This window comes from Rhinichthys klamathensis, unplaced genomic scaffold, assembly GCF_029890125.1.
Source record: "Rhinichthys klamathensis goyatoka isolate OS25496 unplaced genomic scaffold, OSU_Roscu_1.1 h1tg000452l_1, whole genome shotgun sequence".
Lineage (NCBI taxonomy): Eukaryota > Metazoa > Chordata > Actinopteri > Cypriniformes > Leuciscidae > Rhinichthys > Rhinichthys klamathensis.
Genome location: NW_026606944.1, coordinates 549,843 through 576,614, shown reverse-complemented (window position 1 = coordinate 576,614; position 26,772 = coordinate 549,843). Strand labels below are relative to the sequence as shown.

General features: G+C 40.4%; 2 protein-coding genes and 1 long non-coding RNA gene across 5 annotated transcripts; 1 reads left to right on the top strand and 2 right to left on the bottom strand.

Moving 5' to 3' along the window:
* Positions 1-126: 126 nt before the first annotated feature.
* Positions 127-26,772, bottom strand: LOC130071697 (gastrula zinc finger protein XlCGF7.1-like). The gene is made up of 2 exons (XM_056236556.1): positions 26,626-26,772; positions 127-1,159 (listed from the first exon to the last, which is right to left on the bottom strand). The coding sequence occupies exons 1-2, from the start codon at positions 26,714-26,716 to the stop codon at positions 327-329; spliced, it is 924 nt and encodes a 307-aa protein (XP_056092531.1). The 5' UTR covers positions 26,717-26,772; the 3' UTR covers positions 127-326.
* LOC130071707 (uncharacterized) lies at positions 13,432-18,915 on the top strand. 3 transcript variants are annotated; one of them, XR_008804026.1, is made up of 5 exons: positions 13,432-13,682; positions 13,900-13,954; positions 14,032-14,599; positions 17,268-17,858; positions 17,957-18,915. It is a non-coding gene; the product is annotated as an uncharacterized LOC130071707 (long non-coding RNA). The 3 variants fall into 3 exon arrangements; XR_008804025.1 differs by having other exon boundaries at positions 13,900-14,599; positions 17,268-17,617; positions 17,702-17,858; XR_008804024.1 differs by having other exon boundaries at positions 13,900-14,599.
* On the bottom strand, positions 17,008-17,822 carry LOC130071703 (uncharacterized). Its single transcript, XM_056236563.1, has 2 exons — positions 17,693-17,822; positions 17,008-17,599 (listed from the first exon to the last, which is right to left on the bottom strand). The coding sequence occupies exons 1-2, from the start codon at positions 17,805-17,807 to the stop codon at positions 17,244-17,246; spliced, it is 471 nt and encodes a 156-aa protein (XP_056092538.1). The 5' UTR covers positions 17,808-17,822; the 3' UTR covers positions 17,008-17,243.

Below are 26,772 nucleotides of genomic sequence, written 5' to 3'. Positions count from 1 at the left end.
TTTCATTCATATTGTAACATTTCATAGTAAACTAATTTTTTTGTTTTTGAGGTGTCAATATACAATATTGGAGCGACGTCGCCAGACAAAATGAAATTGTTCAATATTTGACTAAAGAAAAGAGAAAGAAAAGAAAAAGCCTAAAGTCAAGGTATAATGAATATAAGCAATGTATGCAAATAAAATAAGTATTCAAGAAGGTGGACGATCAGATTTGGCCAACATTCAGTTGCAGTGTGAACATAGATACACAAATTTCACAGATACATATTTTGAAAGGTTTTCTTTTATGAAACTCATTCCACATTAATGACATTTAAAACAGTTTATCTCGAGTGAATCCGCATGTGCATATTAAGGTTTACTTTAATGCTGAAACTTTTTCCACATTGACCACATACGAATGGCTTCTCTCCTGTGTGACTTCTCATGTGGGTCATAAGGTTTCCTTGTTGTGAGAAGCTCTTCGGACACAGTTTGCAAGGGTAAGGCTTCTCTCCAGTGTGAATTCGTATGTGGGAATTAAGTGTTTCTTTACGTTTGAAACCTTTTCCACACTGAGCACATACAAACGGCTTTTCTCCAGTGTGAATTCTCAGGTGATTCTCAAGACTATCTTTTCGTAAGAAGCTCTTCTCGCACAGTTTGCAGGTGTAAGGCTTCTCTCCAGTGTGAGTTTTCATGTGGAAATCAAGGGTTTGTTTATGTGTAAAACACTTTTCACACAGCTTGCAGGTGTAAGGCTTCTCTCTAGTGTGGACTCTCGTGTGGATTTTAAGGCCTCGTTTTTCATTGAAACTCTTTCCACACTGTTTGCACTTGTAAGGCTTCTCTCTAGTGTGAATTCTCATGTGGACTTTAAGGCTTCCTTTTTGAGTGAAACTTTTTCCACATTGTTGGCAGGAGTAAGGCTTCTCTCCAGTATGAATCCTCATGTGGATGTTAATGTATCCATGTTTACCAAAACTCTTTCCACACTGTTGGCATTTGACATTACTTCTAGCTCCTGTCTTTTGGCCTCTTTTTCGAGGGGAAGCCTTTTCGATCCCTGAGCAACTTAAAGATTTGTCTCCATTTATGAAATCACAATGTTTCTCATACTGATCTTTCTCTTCCATTTCATTCAGTCCTTCATTCTCTTCTTTCAGCTGCATCAGGTCTGAGGGAAAAAAAGAGAAATACAAGTTAACCTGAGTTTAATTACAGAGGTTCCCAATTGATTCCAGGGGTTAATACAATTGTTCCCAATCCTATTAGAAAAATAGTGTCTTATGTACCAGTATGAGTAACATTGTGAATAAGGGTTCAAATATGCAAAAGATATTGCATGGAAAACGAAATAATTTGCTGGACCAAGAGAATATTTCTGAAGAACATATGGCAGTTTAACTGCTCAGGACAAACAAGGGACTCGAGAAAAACCATCACAAAACAAAAAAGTTTTGGATCATCCAGGTAACGACACAGTATTAAGAATCAAGGGTATGTAAACTTTTGAATGGGGTAAAAATGTTTTATAAATTCAGTAATTTCAACATATTTTATGTAAAATGTCTTATTCAGGACAGTACAAAAAAAAACATTAATTTCATCTTAGCTTATCTTTAGCTTATTTTGTTAAAATAATAAACATTTTGCAGATTCTGCAAGGTGCATGTAAACCACCCGTGGCTGTGTTCTACAAATGTATGATACTATTGAAGACCAATGGTTAATTATTTACATATTGAATTAATATTCACATATACATATATATATATATGTATGTATATGTGAATATTAATATATATATATGTATATATATATATATATATATATATATATATATGTATGTATATATATAAAACATGATATATAACGTTATCTAGTGTAAATGATAAATCACGTTTGAGATTTGTGCTGGCTACTGTATACAGGCCACCATACAGACTTTATCAAAGAATTTGCTGATTTTCTATCAGAGTTTGCACTGGCTGCAGATAAAGTCCTAATAGGCCTATTTCACAAAAATGGCCGCCGAGACCGGAAGTAGGGTAAACTCTTTTCCGGTGATAGCGCTAGCAGCAGCAGCAGCAGTCGGAGAACAATGGCGGAATCTAAAAGCAGTCAGACCTGTTGCGCACCTTTATGTTTCAACTCGAAAAAGAAACAACCCTATTTATCATTTCACAGCTTTCCTTGCGATGAAATGTTGAAAAGGCGTTGGATTTGGACTATACGAAGAGAGGAGGGGCCGACGTTCACAGTGAAGAAAGGCAGTACTTTTTTGTGTGCTAAGCACTTCACGGAGGACGAAGTCTGTGTTAGAGAGTCCGGTCGTAATTATCTTACACCGCTGGCCGTACCTTCCCGGTTTTCCTGGAACAACTGGGGAGAAGTTAAATTACGCCAGACACTGACGGCAAAAAGAGGTGTCTGTTGTGTACTCGAGGAAGCAGAAGTGGAGAGTGCTGATGCCGCGCTGCTGGTGCAGGAGCACGATTACGACAGCCGCCCTCCCCCGGGTGAGTGTAACATGTTGTTATCCAATACAATATGTTAGATTTTATCAAATTGCTGTAGCATATAGTAGCAGTTATGCTAGCAGTGGAGCATGTTAGTAAGATGAATTTGTATTTAATTTTTTTAGCATGGTCTGGTGCAGAGTGCAAACCAATACCACGATTTAAAATATAGCTATTACTGGTAATTTTTTGCTGCCTTTACGTGCCATCGGAAACATCCTACTTCCCTCTTCTGAAGTTGTGACTACGAGCTCATCGCATTCAAATTTTAACTTGTGATGGCGTTCGTCTCCATTTTTTTTTAAACTAGAAAACTAGTATTTACGATCATTCCGATAGCACGATAAATCATCATTATTCTTGTCAGCCCCTTTACTGCATTCTGTGGTTTAGCTCAGAGGACCCCCAATATTTTGCATGTCTCTTTTGTCTTTCTGACACCCATTTATTATTAAATTATTATTAAATCTGCAACAATGGAGACAATTTGAACAATTGATTAAACAGAACTAAATAAATAATGGTATGTGAGGCTGTTGGGGTGAATAAAATTTTTACAGTGATGTTTTAACTGTTTTATAACTGCATAAACATGTAATTGCAATTTACCAAATGAATAAGTTTTTTCCACCTCTATTGATAAAGTGTCATGTTTAACACCAAAAAAGTAAGTTTTATTTTGTTCTCTCTAATTAGGTGCTCTTGATGAGGCACTGGAAAAAATAAAGGAGCTGGAAGAACTGGTGTCAAGGCTTACCATCTCCCGATCTTTGCTGGATAGATGGTGTGTGTCTGATGAAGACTTCAGGTATTTCACAAGGTTCTCATCCAAAAACATTTTTATGGTTTTCTGGAGATCTATTGAGCCCTCTGCATCCAATATTGTGTACTGGTCCAAAGCCAAGAGGATTGGAATTTCAACTGCAGAGAAAGAGGTCGTGAAGCCAAGCCCCCAGCGTAAGATGCAACTCATTGATGAGTTTTTCATGTATTGCTTGCGGGTTGCTGTCGGCCTTAGAGAGAGAGTTTTAGCTGAGATATTTGGGGTGAGCACTTCTACAGTGAGTCGCATTGTAATCACATGGGCAAACTACTTGTACCTTGAATTGGGATCCATTCAAATATGGATGACCCGTGAACAGGTGAGACGAACAATGCCTGTGAAGTTTCAGCAGTACTGCCCAAATGTGAGGGTCATTATTGACTGCACAGAATTCAGATGTGAGAGCCCAGAGGCAATTACCCTTCACTCTGAAACATTCTCAACCTACAAGAGCCATACCACCTTCAAAGCTTTGATTGGAGTTGCACCCTGTGGTGCAATTACATTTGCATCAAAGTTGTTCACTGGCTCTATCTCTGATAAGGAGTTGACAAGGCAGTCAGGAATCTTGGACTTACTGGAGCCAGGTGATGAGGTTATGGCAGAAAGGGCTTCCTTATTGGAAAGCTTTTGGAGGTTGTTGGGGCAAAACTAATCATTCCACCTTTCAAGCATAGAGACCAGTTCAGCAGAGAGGAAACAGAGAGAACCCAGGCCATAGCCAGACTCCGCATCCTGGTTGAACGTGTGATTAGGCGGGTAAAAGAGTACCACATTTGGGTTTGCCCAATTCCCCTCACCTTGGCAGGCACAGTGAATCAGATGTGGTCCTGCTGTTGCATGATGGCAAATTACCAGGGTCCTTTAGATTTTGAAGGTGAGGTAAAATACTGGACAGTTTGAACATGCCACCTCACACTTGCTTTGCTTAGAGCCCGCATCAACGGGGCATAAGCATTTGCTTTGAGAACCTGCCTTTAGTTTTTTTACCGCTCACACTGGCTTTGCTTAGAGCCCGCATCAACGGGGCATAAGCATTTGCTTTGAGAACCTGCCTTTAGTTTTTTTACCGCTCACACTGGCTTTGCTTAGAGCCCGCATCAACGGGGCATAAGCATTTGCTTTGGGAACCTGCCTTTACACGCACATAAGAAAAAACATATTTTCACTGTCAGTGACATATTTTTGTTCACTGTTACTCAAATGCTATCAACAAGTTATATGAAGTTTTAAGGTTAAACTGTTATTTTTTGTGATTATACAGTACGTTCTGTTCAAATGTTACACTCAAATGTTCAGATGTTTCAGTCAGGGAACTACACTGCGACCTTTTGAAATGCCATTGCGACCCTAATTTTTAATGGGTCGCAAATGTATCACCGTTTGATTATTTTTGTACCTACCTAATGTTTTAGGCAATATGCTATGATTTACTATGAGCATTTATTAAAACAGAAATGTGTATTTTAAGAATACGTTTTATAACGCGCTCTGAGCATTCAACACATCAAGTTGGCTTCGCGGATTCGCGCTTGTTTAACTGAGAGAACGAGCAGAGAGAGTGAAAGCCCCAGTCGCGCGCGCGCTCTCTCTCCCTCCCTCGCTCATAATAATGAATTGAGTTGACTGAATATCTTTGAGAATACACGATGGTAAAAGGTCGGAAGACCGAAGTTTTTTTTTTTCTGAACTACCACTGGTTGTGAATTGTGCTAAAATAACGTTGCCTCATCTTCTCTGAAAAGCTTTCCACACATTCAGATGGCATAAACCACTCTTTCAATAAACAAAACAAAAAATCTATCTGGTGATGAAATGTTTTCTGTGTTGAGACAAATCTTGTGCGATGTCCTAAACTGCCTGGATAATCACACAACGTGTGCCGTGGTCCGTTAATGACACGTCCGATTCGCGAACTGACTCCTTTGAACCGATTCACTTTAATGAATGGTTAAAATAACAACTGATCTGTCCAACACTGAACTCAAGAGTCATTCTAGAATGATTCATTCTTTCCAAGTAGAGCTATTCAAGTCATCTGGTGAAATTGTTTTTATATCGCAATATATATCGCAGAAAAATCAAATATCGCAATGTCATTTTTTTACCAATATCGTGCAGCCCTACTGTAAATTCTGTGGGCCTTCAATTGCAGGACTGTCCAAATTTGTAACTGCGTCAAAACAATTCAAACACGAATCATTGAAGCTTCACAATGACATATTATATTTATTTTACTTTTCCTTAAGAGTTCAGAAGTCTGCCCATCTGTGCCAACCATAGCATGGTGAAATCCAAAAGAAATTAATTTAGCACTTTATTGTGTAGGCTACTGTATTTTCTATTGCAGTAAATCTATCCCAACCATTTTTAAAGAAAACAAGAAGGCATGTGTTTTAAAAGATGGAGAGTAAAATAAAAAGCACATCTGTATGCAATACAGTTTCACTATTGGTCATTATTATCCAGAGCGGCTTACTATATAAATAATTTGTGCGACCAAATCATGTTTTGCGCTAGTAACTGAAAAAGTTAGTAGCGCAAGTCCCACCAGTGGAAAATGTTAGTGTAGTTCCCTGTTCAGTGTTGTCTGTTTGTGGCGTCTGTTTGTTACGTTTGTCTTGTCCTGTCTACCCACTCTGAGCCTGCACCTTGACGTGGTGAGTGGGCTTCTAACTAAGCCAGGCTAGATGTGTTGAGAGTTAAAGCCAAGATGATGGTCATCCTTTCTCTTTTTCAGACATGCTGGTGGTTGCTGTTTCCAAGTTTTTCCAGCAACGAACACTGCTAAGTATAAAATAACTTTTAACTCCGATATAGTGTGTAGGCTACTGACTTTGAATATGTATCATTACAAAGTTCTAAACCATAAATATTAAAACCACATGACATTTGTCAAAGTATGTCTACTTGAATTGTCTACTGTGTGTTTCAATAATAAATATTAATGTCTTTATTTAGTCATTTTATGTTGTTTCTACATTAATCTGGAGGGTAAATGTAAAATTATTAAATGATAAAATATAGTAAAAACATATAGAAACTTGAGTTTTTGATTGATCGTTAGCTGCGTCCCAATGTGCATACTATCCATCCTAAATAGTATGTGACATTAGTAATTGTCAATACTATTTAGGGTATAGTATGCACATTGGGACGCAGCCGTTGTCTTTGTCTCCCTAATCAAACACACCTGATTCAACTCATCCGCTCATTAACCCATGTGATATGCCCATGTGATGTGTTTGTTTATCAGAGTTTGGGAAACATTTGTAAAATAACATTTATCATAAAGCTTAGAAACATACAACATGCATAACTGTGAATAATATAAACATCTTTGGTTGGCCACTTTCTTGCCTATTTTCGCCCTAGCAAAACATGGATGTATGTACCAAAGTAGAATTCGTCAGCTTTGGCCTTGATTTCTTGGATCAGCTCATCATCCCTCCATACTCTCTCCACGGTGAAGTCACTCCTTGTATCCGTCACCAGATCACACCAAGCTAAGCCAGTGACCATCAGCTGACCCTGGACTTGCCAGTGGTAGGTTTTTTTTTTTTTTAATTTAGCTTGGCCCCCAATTATATTGATGTGTGATGCCTCTCCAATGTCGTTCACATCAGGGCGCTTAACCTCTACTAGGCCATAGGGAGGTTCTTCATTTGGGTCCACCACTTTACCATCTGGACTGGCACCGAGATGTGGAGCATCGGGGTGGATGATGAGACCGCATGGAAGAACATTAACTGCAAAGGTCTCAGCATAGCGGCGAAGAACCTCTGGCTCAAGCTCCACTCCTCTACGCATTGCTTTGGTCTGGGGGGCACCTTTAATGATCCGGCCAGCTAGTGTCTTTGCAGTGGACTCTGATCTGACATGAGCAGCTTCATGGAACTTGCTTGCTGTAAGACGGAGACGACGCATGCTAAACCAGAGCGGGCTTTTGGATTGATCCCTTGTTCCCTCCTCAACGATCCCTGATATTTCAGGGGGCACCTCCAGACTCTGCATATGCAGGAGTTCAGCCCAGCTACCAGGGACAAAATGAAATTGTGGAAGTGTGTATTGTGGGACAGGTAATGGGGGGAATTGTGGAGCATATGGATGAATGAGCACATCCTTTGGCAGCACAGCTGGACACTGGTAAGACAGCAGTGAACCTTTTGGGACCTCTCCAAATTTAGAGGACACCATGCTTACAGCAGACATTCCATCAATCATTTTAGCTATTAGCGGTTGTGGTCGAAGGGAGATGAGGGATGCTGCTCCAGCAATCACATCTTTGTCAGGCAATGGTCCTTAAACAAAAATGTTCATGCCTCAGTGTGTTAATTATCAGTGTGTCTTATATAATGTGAAGATGTATTGTATTAGTATTTGGAGATTACCTCCATATGCTCTATACATAGTAGACTGCACACAGCTCCTACCAGAGGCTTTCGGCTTGCGCACTACAAGCTGATCCACTGGTTCAGGAGTGATGCCCTGACAAAACATGTATATATTGCATTTGATTGTAATCTGATTTGCACATGCATTTTACACACTTTTTTTATTATTATTAACTGTTGGCTAAATTAAAACTGTTTGAGGAGTTTGTTTTTTATACCTGGGTTCGTGGCCTATGCCAGGTCTGCTGTTTGCTTGTACAAGCAAGGGCAGCTGGAACATTTTTGGTTCCTAATGTACTGTAATGTGCTGTCTGGTAAAGTAGTGCAACCAGGTGGTTGCACAAACTTCTTCCAGCAGCACAAGTACAAGTATAAGCTGCCATTTGAGGTGGATGGTTAGATTCAAGCGTGATCTGAAGAAAGTGATAGAAAGACTCATATATTTCACATCTTTATTTAACTTTTGTGTGTTGTTCATTTAGGGTGTACACTGGGATTTTTTGGGGACATACAAAAATGTTCTTGTAACTTTTTTTAAAACGTAATATCATGAGTGTAAAATTCGTTTTTTTATTATTTATTTGCTTTAATTTCATTATTTTCATGTTTAGATAAAAAAAAATATAGCTAAATTAAATTTACGGTACTGTAAAGATGTACAATTCTTAGTTTCATTCATGGTGATGACATGAAAATGAGCCATAATCTAATGTAAGATTGCTGCACTCTCCTGGACAACTAAATAACATGATTTTTTTTAAAGCCACTAGATATCACACATACAATCAGACATCATTTCTATTTATTTATTGATTTTGTGGGTGTAGATTGGTATAGTAAGTGTCATCAAGTGCAATGCCATTTTAATGAATGGAACATTGTTTTGTTTTTTTCTAACTATAGCTGCTGTTACTATTGATACTGAGACAAGTAGCATTTATCTTGGTTATCAAAAAATATACCATTCATCATTAGCTAAATCCAGTTTGTATTTACCTCAAGTTGATGTGGTTCCTCACGCTTTCTTAATGACCTATAACATCGCGCCCTAATTACCACTGTCCCTGCAATAATATTTGAGACTGAAGTGTCCAAATACACACATACAAACATGGTTAAAACTCAGTTTATTTATTACACCACTTTGAAATTCATCCATAAAACCAACAAAAGGTAAATCATCTATCGTAAATAATACATACCTTGGTAATCAAAAATAAATTGCTCAAAAAAGAATTTGTAACCTTTGTCCAATTTTGATCGTTTTACATCTCCCTGAAAAATGTCAACAAAACGGACAACATCGGATATATGTACTTTTGGTAAGTACGTGAATGACTGAGAAAAAACACGCTGTTCACAGTCCATTTTGTGAAGAATGTCCAAGAATGAATGGGGATCGTAGAGGGCGGCGGCGCGACCGGAAGAATTGTTACCCTACTTCCGGTTGCGGTCGCCATTTTGTGAAATAGGCCTATTGTTGGTGATTTTAATATACATGTAGATAATAAAAGGCGCATTGGGATTGACATTTAAAGACATTCTGAACTCTATTGGAGTTAGACAACATGTTTCAGGACCCACTCATTGTCGTAATCATACTTTAGATCTAATATTGTCACACATGGAATCAATGTTGATGCCATTGAAATTCTGCAGCAGAGCGATGACATCTCAGATCATTATCTAGTCTCATGTATACTCTATTTAGCTAAGGTTGCTAAGCCGACTCTGTGTTACAAATATGGTAGAACTATTAATTCGAACACTAAAGATTGCTTTATTAATAATCTTCCTAATCAGTTTCATTTCCTCAGCATTTCAGATTAGAAGAACTCGATGTTTCAACAAAAACTATTGACTCTCTCTTTTCCAGCACTTTAGACACAGTTGCTCCTTTGTGCATAGTCCAAATTTCAATCTTAACCATTCTATTTAATCAGAAACGATCTTAAAACAGTGCTTTAAGTGTAAAATACCGAACTTGTCCTTTAAGAGAGCAGCCAGAAAAAATGGCGCGCAACTGGAAAAAGACAAAACTAGAGGTTTTTCGCATTTTGTGGAGAGAAAGCACAATTGCGTACAGAAAGGAATTAAAGCTTTTTTATTTGAAACAGTGGCTAAATTAACGAGAAATAAAGCTTCAACCCCAGACATTTCCAAACAGCACAGCTGTAATGACTTTATGAACTTCTTTACTAACAATATTGATAATATTAGAGAGAGTATTATAACTATAGTCTACTACAGTATTGCATCATCAGGCAGTGCATTGTAATCTCCCTGAGGAAAAAATCAATTCATTCATTGCTATAAGAGAGGAAGAATTTTCTAAACTCATTTAAATCATCTAACCGGTGTGATTAGAACTTGTCAGTGCATCATGTGATCAACTGCTAAATTCAAATTTGCTTTCGCGCATCAGCACTGTCATACATCACAACTATTCAGTGTTTTCAACCACATAATGTTTATTTTAGGTTTCAGACATATAAATTCACATAAGTACTAAAAAAACAATAGATTTAGAGTTTGTAAAATACACACTGATGTCTATGGAAGCGGCAATAATAATCCTTTCCATGTATAATTAGACACGTTTTATTCATATCAGACATACAAGTAAGTAACTTTAAAGTTTACTCTATTCTTCTCCCAGTTCACCGGCCACTTACTTTCATGTATTTCGGGAGAAGTGGATGAATTGACGTGTTGTAAATCCAACAGATCCGATTCTCTGAACTGTGGCAACAAAACATCGGAATATCAGATATTTCATGCTACAGCTAACAAATTTGTGAATATTTTGAATAAAAAAGGATAAATGACATAAAAGCAGATCATCATTCATTCAGTGCTGTTGTGGCTGCAGTGTATCACGTGACAAGTGACATGTTCTAAATAGCGGTCGCCTTGAAAAACTCTCGCTGAGGTGGTCAGTCAGAATATTTTAAAGTCCCAATGAATTCAAAATTGACAATGCTTACTTTGTTTGCCTAAATTGATCGTTTTGTGGTGAACAATTCATCCATACAAGTCAATCCACACACAAAAAAATGTTTGGCTTCGTAATCTTGTCGGGATAATTCTGGTTCACGTGGCTACGGCGAAGTGATAAAATTCTGTATTATAAATTTTAAGGCCAGACAAGCTGGAAAATAACTTTATTTTAGAGCTGCCATAAAGCCAAAATAATCTGTTACTTCAACTTCCTATTATCACTGTAAAGCCGCTTTGGAACCATCTACATTGTTAAAAGTGCTATATAAATGAAGATGACTTGAATTGACAAGTTCAGCATGGTGTACCACAAGGCTCAGTACTAGGACCGTTGCTGTTCACACTGTACATGCTACCCTTGGGAGATATCATTAGGAAGCATGACATTAGTTTTCACTGTTATGTCGATGATACTCCGCTCTATATTTCTTCATGCCCTGACGAAACTTACCAATTAAAAAAATTAACGGAATCCATAGCTGATATAAAAAATTGGATGACAAGTAATTTTCTACTACTTAATAGGCTTGCTACGGTAGTCAGTGTTACCGGTGTGACCGGTGTTCAGGCGCAACACCGGTTTCATCACTTGTCCACCGCGACACCGAAAATAAATAAATATATATATAATATATTTATATATTTAACGCAATTACGCAGTATCCGTTTTTTTCTGTCACCCGTTGACTACCGTTGTATTATCACGCTCTTATTAATGTGAATGATAAAGTCTCTTTAGTCTTGTTGCGCATAATGCGCAACAAGACTAAAGAGACCGCGCTGTCTTGCCTACACACACGCGCGTGCGCGTGCCCGACCCACAGAAAAGACGCGCGTCAGTATCGAGTTCTCTCTCGGGCTTGAACAAACCATAACACACACAAATTATGCCAAAATGTCAGTTTTGTCGAGTGTCCTCATAAGAGCAGTCTTAAATGATTTAAATAAAGTCTTAAATTAACGTAGAGATTTGTGAGAAAATGGGACGCGTGTCGATGGCGTCTCTGTCAGCAGCTGGTCTTAAAGGGATACTCCACCATTTTTTCATATTAAACTATGTTATTCTCTTATCTAAGACGAGTTGATACATACCTCTCTCGTCTCAGTGCGTGCACTGAATCGCTCTGTCGGGCGGAGAACTTTGAGAGCAGTTAGCTTAGCCCCATTCATTGCATATGGGCCAAACAGAGATGAAGTTAGAAGCGACCAAACACATCCACGTTTTCTCTATTTAAATATAGTTACACGAGTAGTTACACGACCAAGTATGGTGACACTAAATAAAATGTGGCGCTTTTTATAAGCGGGTAAAATGGATAACTATAATGTATGGCGGAATAGCACTTATTGGGAGCACTTCGACTCGGCGCTGTAATATCTTCACTCGTGAAAAGTCCTCTCCCCCTCTCCCTCTCCCTCCGTCAACTCTGCACAAAAAACTACTACTGCAGGCGTGCAGGTCACGTTGGTTCTATTGACGGAAATGACAGGGAGAGGGAGAGGGAGAGGGGGGAGAGGACTTTTTACGAGTGAAGATATTACAGCGCCGAGTCGAAGTGCTCCCAATAAGTGCTATTCCGCCATACATTATAGTTATCCATTTTACCCGCTTATAAAAAGCGCCACATTTTATTTAGTGTCACCATACTTGGTTGTGTAACTACTTGTGTAACTATATTTAAATAGAGAAAACGTGGATGTGTTTGGTCGCTTCTAACTTCATCTCTGTTTGACCCATATGCAATGAATGGGGCTAAGCTAACTGCTCTCAAAGTTCTCCGCCCGACAGAGCGATTCAGCGCACGCACTGAGACGAGAGAGGTATGTATCAACTCGTCTTAGATAAGAGAATAACATAGTTTAATATGAAAAAAACGGTGGAGTATCCCTTTAAATTGACATTAAAGTTAATCAAAGAACAAAGGTAAGAGAGTAAATGACTCACTCAGACCCGGAGCTAGGAGGATTATTACACCGGCAGCCTAATAATCATGAATGCACACTGCTATCTTTAACACATCTCCGGTGAACGGCTTCTTCACGCAAAAGAAAAACTCTTCATGAAGCGCAGTGAAATTCAGCGACCTATGGCGTTTCCTGATGGATCGAGGTTGTTCGTTAACTTAATTTTATATGTGCAACTCACGTAGCCATATGACACTGACAACGTGCTGACAGACAGGACCGAGCAGGTAATATTTAATATGAAACAAAGTCTCAACTTTCAAATTTGGTCAGTCAAAGAAAATTAAACAATAGGCCTACCGTTTTGTGGCTCTAATGTGTCGTGAGAGATTGCCTCAGTTAAAGACAAGTTCAAATCCACCGACGCTAATGTATATAAGTGAAAGTGAAGTGCACACTGCTGCACCAGCTTTTTATAAGCGATGTAAAAAAAATTTGTTTCGTTTTCAAATGAGCGGCAATTCAGCGCACAATAACAAAACAGTGTTGCTCCGCACGACCACCATTATGCATGCATGCCCGTGCAAACGCGCGCATTTTACATGTGCCTTTAAATGAGCGATTTAAAAGCCCCCGCCGGTGATACCGGTATTACACGTGTTGTAACACGTCGATTAACCGGTGTGTAAAAATCCTCACCGTCACATCCCTACTACTTAATTCTGAAAAAACAGAGATTCTAATTATTGGACCAAAAACCTCCGCACGTACTTGTCACAGTCTCCGTCTGCACCAGTCTGTCTTGGGGCCTTTCTCAATCTGTGTTCTTGTCTGTACTTGTGTCCTTGTGTTCTTGTGAAACGTCATCTTTCGTGGCCCAAGTACTGTCCCAATACACAAGTTTGCATTTTGACAAGAACGGTTAAAAATCCCGGAAGTGTTCTTGACACGCCCATTTTACCGAGGATGCATCGGTTGGTAACTTGTGTGAACTTGACGGCAGAAATATCCCAGCATTCATTTCGGCATACGAGGAAGGAGAGGCAAGTCAATACAGTAAGTCGTTTTTCTACAATTTCGTACGCTATTTCATCACTTAATTCACTTCTGAGAACATTTGATGCGAGAAATCAACTGTGTAGATTTCAAATATTGGCATTTTTACGAAAATTTATGGCGAATCGAAAATGTGCTCAAACGTTTTCGGAAGTGGAATCTCCATAAAGCGCGAGCCAACCGGCCAGTCTTCTCACAGACTCGTTTTATCCCACAGTCAAGAGACAATTGAAGCGGAGCAATAATGGCAGAAGAAAGCCAGACCCACATCTGTAAGACAGTTTTACTTTTCGTACCGCTGTTATTATGTAATTGCATTCTGAATAATGTGATAATAATTGAAACCAAGGGACATCTGAGGAAACCGCAGCATTAATTACATGGCGAGCGGCCAACGAGGCTCTATTCACTGGTCGGAGGAATTCCTCCAAAAATGGATGGGAGTGAGTAACGTTATGCATAATCTGTATTTTGTTGTACTACAGACTGTTATATAAAAAGGTTTGTACGCTAAGGGTAGTTGGTCGATTGGTGTGTTTGGTTGTGTCTGCCAGCCAGTCAGAAGAGTTTTATGCATCAAAATGAAAGAAAACAAATACATACTATAAAACTAAGAAATCAAAATACTAGTGACAAGCAAAATAAATAGTAAGTTACATGTGACATTTATGATTTGGTTATGATATGAATGCAGAAAGTTATTTGGAGGCAGTATTGCACTTAAGTGTATGATAGTACATGCATGCAGGGAGTAGAGGAGTGACAATAATAATTATTGTTAGTAGTAATATTAGTAATTGTGTTTAAGTTGTCCTCTTCTTTTTGCTTTTTTCAGAGTATTTGTGAAGCAGTCTGACCTGGCTATCACAGCCAAACAAGCTATGAAGAAATGGAACAACCTTAAGGAAAAATACAAGGTAACCTACCATTTAATGTAGTGGGACTTACCAAGTTTTTTAGATTTACCAAGTTAATATGCAATTATTTTTTACAAGTGGAGTACAAGTATTATAGGGCAAGGATATACGTTATCAAACACTTTTAAGAAATTGTAAACTAAACAACATATCCCAACTTTCTTTTTTTTCTGTGTGGAAAATTTATAATAATATTGATATATGTATATATATATATATATATATATATATACATAGAAGTTAAAATACTGATGCCAAACATAATATACTTATATATGTATATATATATATATATACACTCACCGGCCACTTTATTAGGTACCCCATGCTAGTAACGGGTTGGACCCCCTTTTGCCTTCAGAACTGCCTCAATTCTTCGTGGCATAGATTCAACAAGGTGCTGGAAGCATTCCTCAGGGAGTTTGGTCCATATTGACATGATGGCATCACACAGTTGCCGCAGATTTGTCGGCTGCACATCCATGATGCGAATCTCCCGTTCCACCACATCCCAAAGATGCTCTATTGGGTTGAGATCTGGTGACTGTGGAGGCCATTTTAGTACAGTGAACTCATTGTCATGTTCAAGAAACCAATTTGAAATGATTAGAGCTTTGTGACATGGTGGAAGTAGCCATCAGAGGATGGGTACATGGTGGCCATAAAGGGATGGACATGGTCAGAAACAATGCTCAGGTAGGCCGTGGCATTTAAACGATGCCCAATTGGCACTAAGGGGCCTAAAGTGTGCCAGGAAAACATCCCCCACACCATTACACCACCACCACCAGCCTGCACAGTGGTAACAAGGCATGATGGTTTCCATGTTCTCATTCTGTTTACGCCAAATTCTGACTCTAACATCTGAATGTCTCAACAGAAATCGAGACTCATCAGACCAGGCAACATTTTTCCAGTCTTCAACTGTTCAATTTTGGTGAGCTCTTGCAAATTGTAGCCTCTTTTTCCTATTTGTAGTGGAGATGAGTGGTACCCGGTGGAGTCTTCTGCTGTTGTAGCCCATTCGCCTCAAGGTTGTGCGTGTTGTGGCTTCACAAATGCTTTGCTGCATACCTCGGTTGTAACGAGTGGTTATTTCAGTCACTGTTGCCCTTCTATCAGCTCGAACCAGTCTGGCTATTCTCCTCTGACCTCTGGCATCAACAAGGCATTTCCGCCCACAGAACTGCCGCTCACTGGATGTTTTTTCTTTTTCGGACCATTCTCTGTAAACCCTAGAGATGGTTGTGCGTGAAAATCCCAGTAGATTAGCAGTTTCTGAAATACTCAGACCAGCCCTTCTGGCACCAACAATCATGCCACGTTCAAAGTCACTCAAATCACCTTTCTTCCCCATACTGATGCTCGGTTTGAACTGCAGGAGATTGTCTTGACCATGTCTACATGCCTAAATGCACTGAGTTGCCGCCATGTGATTGGCTGCTTAGAAATTAAGTGTTAACGAGCAGTTGGACAGGTGTACCTAATAAAGTGGCCGGTGAGTGTATATATATATATAAAAGTATATTATGTTTGGCATCAGTATTTTAACTTCTATCATTATTGCAAGATATCTTAAAATAACTATTAACTTAAAATATCTTGACATGAAGGGAATATATACAGGATAGCATTGCAGCAAACATTTGTGAATCCATTCATCTGTGGAAACTTTTTGGGACTACAAATATGTTCAATAACAGTTTTCACCATTATACATGATTTTTTAGGAACTTAGGGATCCTCCAACAGGGAAAGGGGTGGAGGCAGGTGGGGTGACTGCTGCTACCTGGCAGTGGTACAGTCAGATGGATGCTGCACTCCAGGGGCAGCACTCAATAAGTCCGCCCCTGGTAGTGTCAGCAAATCTGACTGCCACTACAGGTGGCGTTGTCACCTCTCCGTCCTCTGCCCCTCCCAAAGAACGGGCCAATCCGCCACCAAGGAAGAGGGCCAGGGTCAGTGAGGCACTCCTGGATTTCATGAAGGAGCAGGCAGAGAGGGAAGAGGAGAGAGAGCAGGAGGCAGTGGCGAGGGAAGAGGCGAGGGAAAGAGCAGCCTCTGACAGGGCAGATAGATACTTAACTCTCTTTGAGAGACTTGTAAATAAATTGTAAATAGCCTGTATTATTTGTACTGTTCTTGATTTACGATTGTTGTATTGCAACAATTGTAACGCTCAATCTACTACTTCTATAAATATTTTTGAAATTGCAGGAAAGACATATTTTGACTTAAGGTGATAAAGCAAGTCTTACAACGGCAGTCATAATCATGCCTTCTTTTTGATATTATTTGTAGACAGCCATCAAATTTGGCATGTTTCTTTTCAACTAAAATAGGTAATAGGTCTTTTTTCCTGTTGTCATTGCCATTCTGCTAGGTGTGCTTAAAAAAACAGTCAATGACCACATACACAGTATTTTTTAATTATTCATCAACTAAACAATTTTACAGTCTAACTAATATAATGATACAAATAAATATATTCATATTTTCAAGGTAACATTTTCATTTACATTTCATTTTCATTTATTCACTATTTATTTGACAGGGACAGTGCACACTTAAAATAATTGCAACTGAGTTAGCTAGCAGCTTATTTGCATCTATTGTCCCTGGGCATTCACTCAGGTTTATCCCCTCAGTCGTAATCATGCTCCCTCAGACATGCAGGCAGCTCTCCAGGGGCAGACACCTGTGCAGCAAGTCTGGCACGGAGAGTATTTCCTGAGAGCTCCCTATCCTCATCATCAGGAACGTTCCCCTGATCTTCATCCTCATCGTGAAGTTTCTCCTCCTCCTCCAGGATATCATCTGTCGAGAGACAGAGGTTGTGTAGGATGCAGCATGCTGCAATAACTTTAGGGGCAAATAGAGGCCGAATCTCCAAAGCCCTCAGGAAGATGGCTCGCCAGCGGGTTTTTAGCATTCCAAAGGTACGCTCAATGATGTTCCTGGCCTTAGCATGGTGCTTGTTGAAGCGTGCTTCAACTTGGCCTGATGATTAAAATACAGGTAATGTAAAAATATATGTAGTGTTTCAAATGCAAAGTAACAAATCCAATAAAAATTGTCTCTGTGTATTCTTACCCGCTACAGGCTGGCGGTATGGCGTCATGAGGGTGAGAGGATGCTGCAGACATGGGTACCCCCCGTCTCCAAGAAGAAAGAAGCCAGCTGGTGGATATAGGGACTCCTTGTACATTGGAGATCTCCGGAGGACAAGGGCATCATGGACTGATCCGGTGTTGCCAATGTAAATATCCAGAAATTTCCCTTTGCTATCACACACACCCTGGAGAACCACAGAAGGGAAGAGCTTGCGATTGAAGTAACACTTCTTTTGTGGTTCAGCAGGTGGAAGTACTCTGACGTGGCACCCATCTATTGCTCCAGCCGCACAGCGGAATGCCTCATGGCCAGCCAAGCGAGCAAAGCCTGCCCCGACCTCTTCCATCTCTTCTGGCTTGGGGAAATGAATCACCTTGTGAACAATGGCCATCATGTCATCCACTATACTGTGGACTATTCTGCCAACTGTGGCTCTCGGTATGGCGAAGATGTCTGCTGTCACTCGGTATGAGGTGCCACATGCAAGCCAGTAGAGACAGACAGCCACCTCGATTTCGTGGCTCCATCCATGTGGCTTTTGCCGAGGCAACATCTGGACCAGCAGGTTGATGGTTTCTCTGGAGAGCCTAAAGGCTGGTTTTAGGTCAGCTTCAGAGAAAAAGGATGTGAGGATTGGCACATAGTTATTTATTTGTACATACCTCTGAGAAGGCATTTGATCCTGTGTTTAAAAAAGAAAAACACACACATATATATTACTTATCATCGATTAACATTCTAAAATTATTTTTTTATTATTATAATTTTGGTAAAGCAAGGAAAGGCCAACACAATGGAAAGTAAAATGGTAAGTTCCATTCCTTCTAGTCTGGTTCTATGTATTTCTTAAAATTATGTAGGCTATAGATGTTCTAATAAACTTTACTTGATTTATTGTACAATGCTTTCCTGAGTTGTTTTATCTGAAAATGTGAGTGTGAACCTTTTTTGATACAGGTCTAAGGTAGTGCAGAGCGTACTGTAATTTAAGCTACTCAAACAAGCTATTGCTATTCCATTTACCTAATCCCAATTTATTGGATAAGGAAACTATAAACTAGTAATTTTTCCTATTCATCCAGGGTTCTCCCCTAGGATTTTGTGAGGAGGTGATGGTACTGGGGGGCACAATCAAAATGATCAAATGTAGTTTGACTGATGTAATCAATTGTAATACTGAGTGATAAAAATTTGCTTTATATTAAATAGGGGTACAGTATCCTTGTTGAGAACCTGGTTTTATACCTTAACATTTGGTATAATGTTTGCCACTATTATTTAAGTTAAGTGCTGATTTAAGTCAACTTTATAAGATAATGTACGTACATAATCAGAGACAAGCGCTAAAATAGCATATTGCCGTTCCATCTTCCTCCTCCTCCTCATCCTAGTTCTCCTCATTTGTATACGCCTTCTCAGCTCAGCAGCTTCCTTTTCTGCTTCTTGGTAAAGTATACCCATGGTGACTGCTAACATTACCCGGTCCATCTTTGAACTAACAGTTATTTAACCTTAATTATTTGATCTTCTCCAAACAATAGACTACCTTAACGACAACCAATAGCTTGCCCTTTACCGGCGTTTTTTTCCCGCCTTTGGCTAGTGATGTACACAAACAAACAACAGAAGCAGAATGAAAGTAGACAGGCGTTGCTTTATTGTTATGAATATAACTTACATTACATTGTAGTGTACAGTTGTAGATTAATCCATTGAGCCGAGGGTATTGGGCGATAAAGCCTGGCTGTTATCGTCAATAATTCTCGTCATGTTTGGGTACTGCAGACGGCGTCTGTGCGGGGGAATTATTGCGCAATACCAGCAAGAACACATCGTCTCAAACTGTCAGCAGCGTTATGTGTGCTCGTCACCTTGTGAGTTCATTCTTCCAAGAACAACTAGCAAGAGCGTTCTCCCCAAGAACACAAGTCCGTTCTTTGCATTCTTGGTTTTGAGAAACACCCTTGGTCTGCACTACACTACCCAGAATCCTCCTTGTCTCCACACCTGAATTCACTCCCTCAATCATCCACCTGTTCATCGTCTTTATCATCTGTGTCACCTGTCCTCACCTCGTTAGTGGTCGTTTGTATCTGTATTTAGTTCTCTCTGTTCAGTCTGTCTTGGTCGGTTCTTGAAAATGTTTTGGTGTTGTTGTGAGTGTTCCTGCCTGCACCTGTTTATTGTTTTATTATAAGTAAATCGCTGGAATTGAAGCCTTTCTGACTCAGCCTCCTTCTTCACCTGCACCACACCGTGACAGAAGAACCAACCAAAAATATAGATTTGGCAGCAGTAAAGATCCTGCTACTTTCCCAAGAGGATCTTTCCCTCGAGGCCCACACAGAGAGGTATTTGGACTTGGTACCCTTTGTCCATTATGATGACACCAGCCTCTGTGTGTTCTTCCGGGCAGGTCTCAACGCCGAGATCACAGCACGCCTGCCCGGAGATGGGCCTCGGGGGAACTTCGAGGCCTATGTGAAGTGGGTATTGGCCAGCTGTAACTCTCCCTTCACCGTCGGCCCAGTAGCAGAGACGGTGAAGCCAGAGACCGTCCAGCCAGCTCTGAAGGACGCAGTACTCCTTGTGGGATCCATGGCTGTTTTGTGTGTGTGGGCAGCACACACATTCGTTACAGCCCATGAACCCAGCCCTGAGCTTCCTTCGCCGCTGGTCCCGTCCAGCCCTGAGCTTCCTTCGCCACTGGTCCCGTCCAGCAAAGAGCCCTCACCACTTGCCCAGCCAGAGACTGTTCACGTCCCGTCTGCCCAGTCTGGGTCTGCTCGCATCCCGTCTGCCCAGCCTGAGGTGGTTTACGGCACGTCTGCCCAGCCCCAGAGCCTGTCCCTCATCCAGTCACTCTCCCCAATAATTTTTTTGGGGGGGGGGGGCATAGGTCACCGCCATGGCCGCCCAGAGGGTCCTCACCGCCATGGCCGCCCGAAGGGTCCTCACCGCCATGGCCGCCCGAAGGGTCCTCACCGCCATGGCCGCCCGAAGGGTCCTCACCGCCATGGCCGCCCGAAGGGTCCTCACCACCATGGCCGCCCGAAGGGTCCTCACCACCATGGCCGCCCGAAGGGTCCTCACCACCATGGCCGCCCGAAGGGTCCTCACCACCATGGCCGTCCGAAGGGTCCTCACCACCATGGCCGGTCAAAGGGTCCTCACCACCATGGCCACCCGAAGGGTTCTCACCACCATGGCCACCCGAAGGGTCTCCACCGCCCTGGACGCCCGAGGGTCCGACAGCTCCGCCCTGGACGCCCGAGGGTTCGTCTGCTCCGCCCTGGCCACGCCCACGTCCTGCTACGCCCTGGCCACGGCCACGTTCGGCTCCGCCCTGAAGGCTTCCCGCTTTAGGGCGCCCACCCCCCCACCCCTGTTGTTCCACGGCGTGAGGTCACGCCTACCGGGAGGGGAGAGTTATGTCACAGTCTCTGTCTGCACCAGTCTGTCTTAGTCTGCACTACACTACCCCAGAATCCTCCTTGTCTCCACACCTGAATTCACTCCCTCAATCATCCACCGGTTCATCGTCTTTATCATCTGTGTCACCTGTCCTCACCTCGTTAGTGGTCGTTTGTATCTGTATTTAGTTCTCTCTGTTCAGTCTGTCTTGGTCGGTTCTTGTAAATGTTTTGGTGTTGTTGTGAGTGTTCCTGCCTGTCTTCCTGCCTGCACCTCTTTATTGTTTTATTATAAGTAAATCGTTGGAATTGAAGCCTTTCTGACTCAGCCTCCTTCTTCACCTGCACCACACCGTGACAGTACTAACCTAGAATACCAACAACACTTGATGGATGTTCTGTCAAGTCTTCAGTCCGTCTTCGTTGTCGGTTAGGAACCTGGGTGTGCTCTTTGATACCAATCTTTCATTTGAAAGCCACATTTCTAACATCTGTAAAACCGCATTCTTCCATCTTAAAAATATATCTAAATAACGACATATGCTCTCAATGACAAATGCGGAACAGTTAATTCATGCGTTCATGACATCAAGGCTAGATTATTGTAATGCTATTATGGGTGGTTGCCCTGCACGCTTAATAAACAAACTCAAGCTGGTCCAAAAAGCAGCAGCTCGGGTTCTTACCAGAACCAGGAAGTATGACCATATTATCCCGGTTCTGTCAACACTGCATTGGCTCCCTACTAAACATCATTTACATTTTAAAGGGGAAATCGGATGCCCATTTTCCACAAGTTCGTATGATTCTTTAGGGTCGTCATGTTAAGTTTGTAACATACTTTGGTTAATCCTCTATGGTTGTGTAAAACACCACCCTTTTTACCTCCTCAAAAAAGTTCTGTTCACAGTGACCCATTCCGGTGCATGTCTCTTTAACTTATTATAAGCAACTGCTCACCCCAACCCTCTCTTCCGTGGGTCAAGACACGTGAGAAGGGTCTGACTGCAGAGCCGCAAAGCTGCAGTTTTGCCCGCGCATGCGCATTTTGTCTTGAGAGTTTGAGAGAGTTTTATGTCATTGAGATGCATGTTACGGCACTGAAAGGGAATAATTTCCCTAAGTATTCAAAATGCTCTTCTTGCTGTGACCAATTTCACTGTCCGTTCTGCTTGATTCAATATAATAAACCGTCAGGAGAAAGTCACCTCAAGCGCCATCTTAAATTACATTTTAACTGGGCAGTCCAACATGAGGGTAAGCCGACGCTAATTTTAAGTTAGCCATCTTTAGAAAGCGAATGTATTCTGCGGGAAATTTAGTTATCGATAAGTAGCTGTAACAAATTAACGTAACCTATATCTAGGCTTATACTACAATTTAATATTCTTTAGTAACAAACTTTACAGTTTTTAGTTATATCAAACTGTACAGTCAGATAATTGTCATCATTATTAGGCCCTAACAGATATTATTATGAACCTCCTGTTGTGTTAATTTCATGTTAACTAGTTTTGTGTTCCTGGTCCAAAATTATTATCATTATAGCAGATTATAAATTCATAATAATACATATATTATCACCTAATTTTGTGATAGATCTTTTTATCAATGTGTGTTTTTGTTAAACTAACAGACTTTTAGTGAACTAACTACAGGGACAGTCCCCTCTGAAGCAACTTGGGGTAAGTGCCTTGCTCAGGGACAGATTGGTGACAGCCCCAGGGATTGAACTCACAAACTTACGGTGTTCCATTTGGAAGCCCAGAACCCTGACCACTAGACAACCACCTGCTGCATTCTGCACAACTTTATGTTCTCATTGTAGTCTTTTTGTATTTTGTCAGACATGGAAGGGGGTTTTGCACACTGGGCTGAGGAGGCCATGGCGGTTGGGTCCTGCCTCACTGACAGTAAGGTAAGCTTTTTTTGTCAAAGGTGTTTTTTTTTTTTTTTCTGATTTTCAGTCGACAATATCCTATACTTCGACTTTCAGGAGACACAGAGATCAGATGGGTTCTAAAAACACACACCAAGTTAGTCCCATTGCTCCAGGGTTGACCCTTGAAAGACCCTAAAAGACTGTGAACACAAAAAGGGCTACATCTGCCAAATGGTCTAGAGCTAGTCTGATCATTACAGGCATGTAATGCTTTAAATGTATGTTCTTGCTAAATGTATGGATCGGCCGGATCCAGATCTGATGAAGTCTTGAAGTGTCAACTAGTCCCTCCCCTGTGAAGGCCTCCTTCCTCCTCTGTTACCTCAACAAACTCGTCTCCATACCGGCGTGATGACTCCGACCTCCAACCAGATGGAACTGGATAAATATTGTGAATGTTCTGATCCAATCTGACCTGTAATGTTGCCTGAATCATAATCACACACTGTTTGTTCGTCGGCCAACTGGCCCCCGACTGAGCCTGTTTTCTCCTCCATTCTGTCACCTGATGGAGTTTTGGTTCCTTGCCACTGTTGCCTTGGCGTTTGGCTTGCTTAGTTGGGGACATTTAATATTCAACAATATTATTGATCTGCCTTATTTCAGGTGGACGATGACGCAATTTTCTTCTAGAAAAAAACTTGTATTATTTTCATGTTATCAGTAACTGCGTTTACATGGACCCTTATAATCGGATTGATGGCTCAATCGGACTAAAAAAGCTTAATGTAAACACCTTAATCGATCTGATTGAGCTCAATCCGAATGGAATTTCGATCGGATTGAAAGGGGGAGTTTATTCCTTTTGTAATCCGATCGAGAGAACATGTAAACACTTGATCGGATTGAAAACTGAAACTGAAAGGCTTGTGCATGTGCAATGAAGTAGGAATAGCGTGATGATGTATGGCACACAGAAATGAGTGTCCCGTTATTCTAAGATTCTCATTTCACTCTGCGTCTGTGAAGTGGAGCAGGACAACGTCCCACCTGTTGTTGTTTCAGATTCTCATCCACAGACGACTGGTTTTAGGTATTTGTACTGCGTGATAAATATAACCAGCGGCACAACGGTTCATATGCTCATCCTCTCCAAATCATGACCAGAGACGGATAAATATTAAGTCTGCTGTTTAAAACAACTAAAGAACCAATAGAGGAGAAAAGCTATGCACGAACAGCGGCATATTCGTGCAGTGTGCGCATGTCAAAAAATCTATTCCGATCTGAAGCTTGTGACATATAAACGCACACATCAACCCGATTATTTTATTTATCGTGCATGTAAACATCGTGTTCGGATTCATCAATCAGATTGATTTAATTCTGATTGAACAAAAAGGTGTCCATGTAAACGTAGCTACTGTGAAGCTGCTTTGATGCAATCTGTATTGTAAAAAGCGCTAAATAAATAAAGGTGACTTGACTTGCCTTCCCCTTTACCTCTGTACAGATAAAACGTTATCAAAATGATTCCAGTCGCATGGATACACAGAAGCGACAAAAAATTCTGTATTACGCAGGCCAAGCGTCGGTGCACAAATATATTCAAATGCGCATACCTACAGACTAAACACGTAATATGCATGTGTTTTCATGGAATTACGTTTTTGAAGTTTACACAGAGACAACGTTTATCAAAAAATTTCAAAACTTACACCTTGGAACCTATTTTTACGTTTGCATTCTTGAGCAACCAAACACTGTTGTTGTGTAAATGGCCGGCCAGAACGCATTTAAAGTTTTCTGTTTTCAGTTAAAATGGTGTAGTGTTAGCGGCCCCTAAGTTAATAACTAATGATCGTTGCAATGGAAGTGAATCAATCAAAACTAACTTTAACTGGACAATAACTTTATTCTAGAGCTGTCATGAAGCCAAAACAATCGGTTACTTTAATTTCCTATTATCACTACTGTAAGGCTGCTTTGAAACAATCTATATTTTTAAAGGGATACTCCACTTTTTTTGGAAATAGGCTCATTTTACAACTCCCCCAGAGTTAAACTGTTGAGTTTTTACCGTTTTTGAATCCATTCAGCCGATCTCCGGTTCTGGCGGTACCACTTTTAGCATAGCTTAGCATACATCATTGGAGTGGACAAGACCATTAGCATTTCTAAAAACAAATGACCAAAGAGTTTCGATATTTTTCCTATTTAAAACTTGACTCTTCTGTAGTTACATCGTGCACTAAGACCGACGGAAAATGTAAAGTTGCGATTTTCTAGGCTGATATGGCTAGGAACTATACTCTCATTCCTGCGTAATAATCAAGAAACTTCACTGCCGTACCATGAGTGCAGCAGGCGTAATGATATGACGCAGCGCCTGAAAATAGTTCCGTTGTGTTGACGGAAGGTGGCCTATTTTCAGGCGCTGCGTCATATCATTACGCCTGCTGCTCTCATGGTACGGCAGTGAAGTTTCTTGATTATTACGCAGGAATGAGAGTATAGTTCCTAGCCATATCAGCCTAGAAAATCGCAACTTTACATTTTCCGTCGGTCTTAGTGCATGATGTAACTACAGAAGAGTCAAGTTTTAAATAGGAAAAATATCAAAACTCTTTGGTCATTTTTTTTTTAGAAATGCTAATGGTCTTGTCCACTTCAATGATGTATGCTAAGCTATGCTAAAAGTGGTACCGCCAGAACCGGAGATCGGCTGAATGGATTCAAAAACGGTAAAACTCAACAGTTTAACTCTGGGGGAGTTGTAAAATGAGCCTATTTTCAAAAAAAGTGGAGTATCCCTTTAAAAGCACTATATAAAGGAAGGGGACTTGACTTGACTCAATCTATGTCTTTGATTTGAACTGTTTGTGTCACTAACAAATATTTCAACTGTTTTAAGACATCTAGGCTATTGTTAGTTTATTATAAAATAACTAGCTGCTATATTTGCTCACCAAAAAACAAATGTAAAAACAGGCTAGTGTTTTTGATACGACTTATTTGCTGGTTGTAAATTAAGCATTTTTTGGCCCTTTGAATTTTAAGAGGATCTGAATATTATTATCTTCCATGTGCACCATCACACAAAAGGCCAAAAAAATAGCATTCATTGCATTTCTTTCTATAACATGTACACAGCTGACTCTCCCATTGCCACCTAAAAATTTCCTATTAAGTGTTTTTATGTTAATGTTAAATATTGATGCATCCAGGTGTTTGCATTCAAACTGCCTGGAAAAAGTGTTTTTATTTTCCAGGACACTAGTTTGATAAAGCGAGCGCTTTTGAGATGAGAAGAAAAAAAAGATTGGCTTACTTATGGTTTGAGTCATCGAATATTTACTACTATTATGTTCAGGTATGTTAAAATATTTATAATGGTATAGTGTAAAACCCTTTGACCCTCTGTATTTTATATACTGTAACATCCATGCTTTGTTAATGTTGCATAATTAAGTAATAGAAACGAATGGTTTTCCTGGTTTCAATTCAGAAGTAGATATTGGGTTTACTCATTCTTCACAAATATCATTCATTTCTGTAGAGCTTAACATTTTAATGAGGATCAAATGACTGAGTTCAGCTTTGAGAATGAAACCAACCTGTTTTTTCCTCAGTTTCTTCTAGTTTCACTCTGAATGTTTCTTCAATCTTCATGTCTTCACTCTCCTCTTTAATAAACGCCATCTTCATATTAGTAAGTCACTATTTACAATAGTGTCTCAGTTTTTTCTGTGTATTTGGACAAT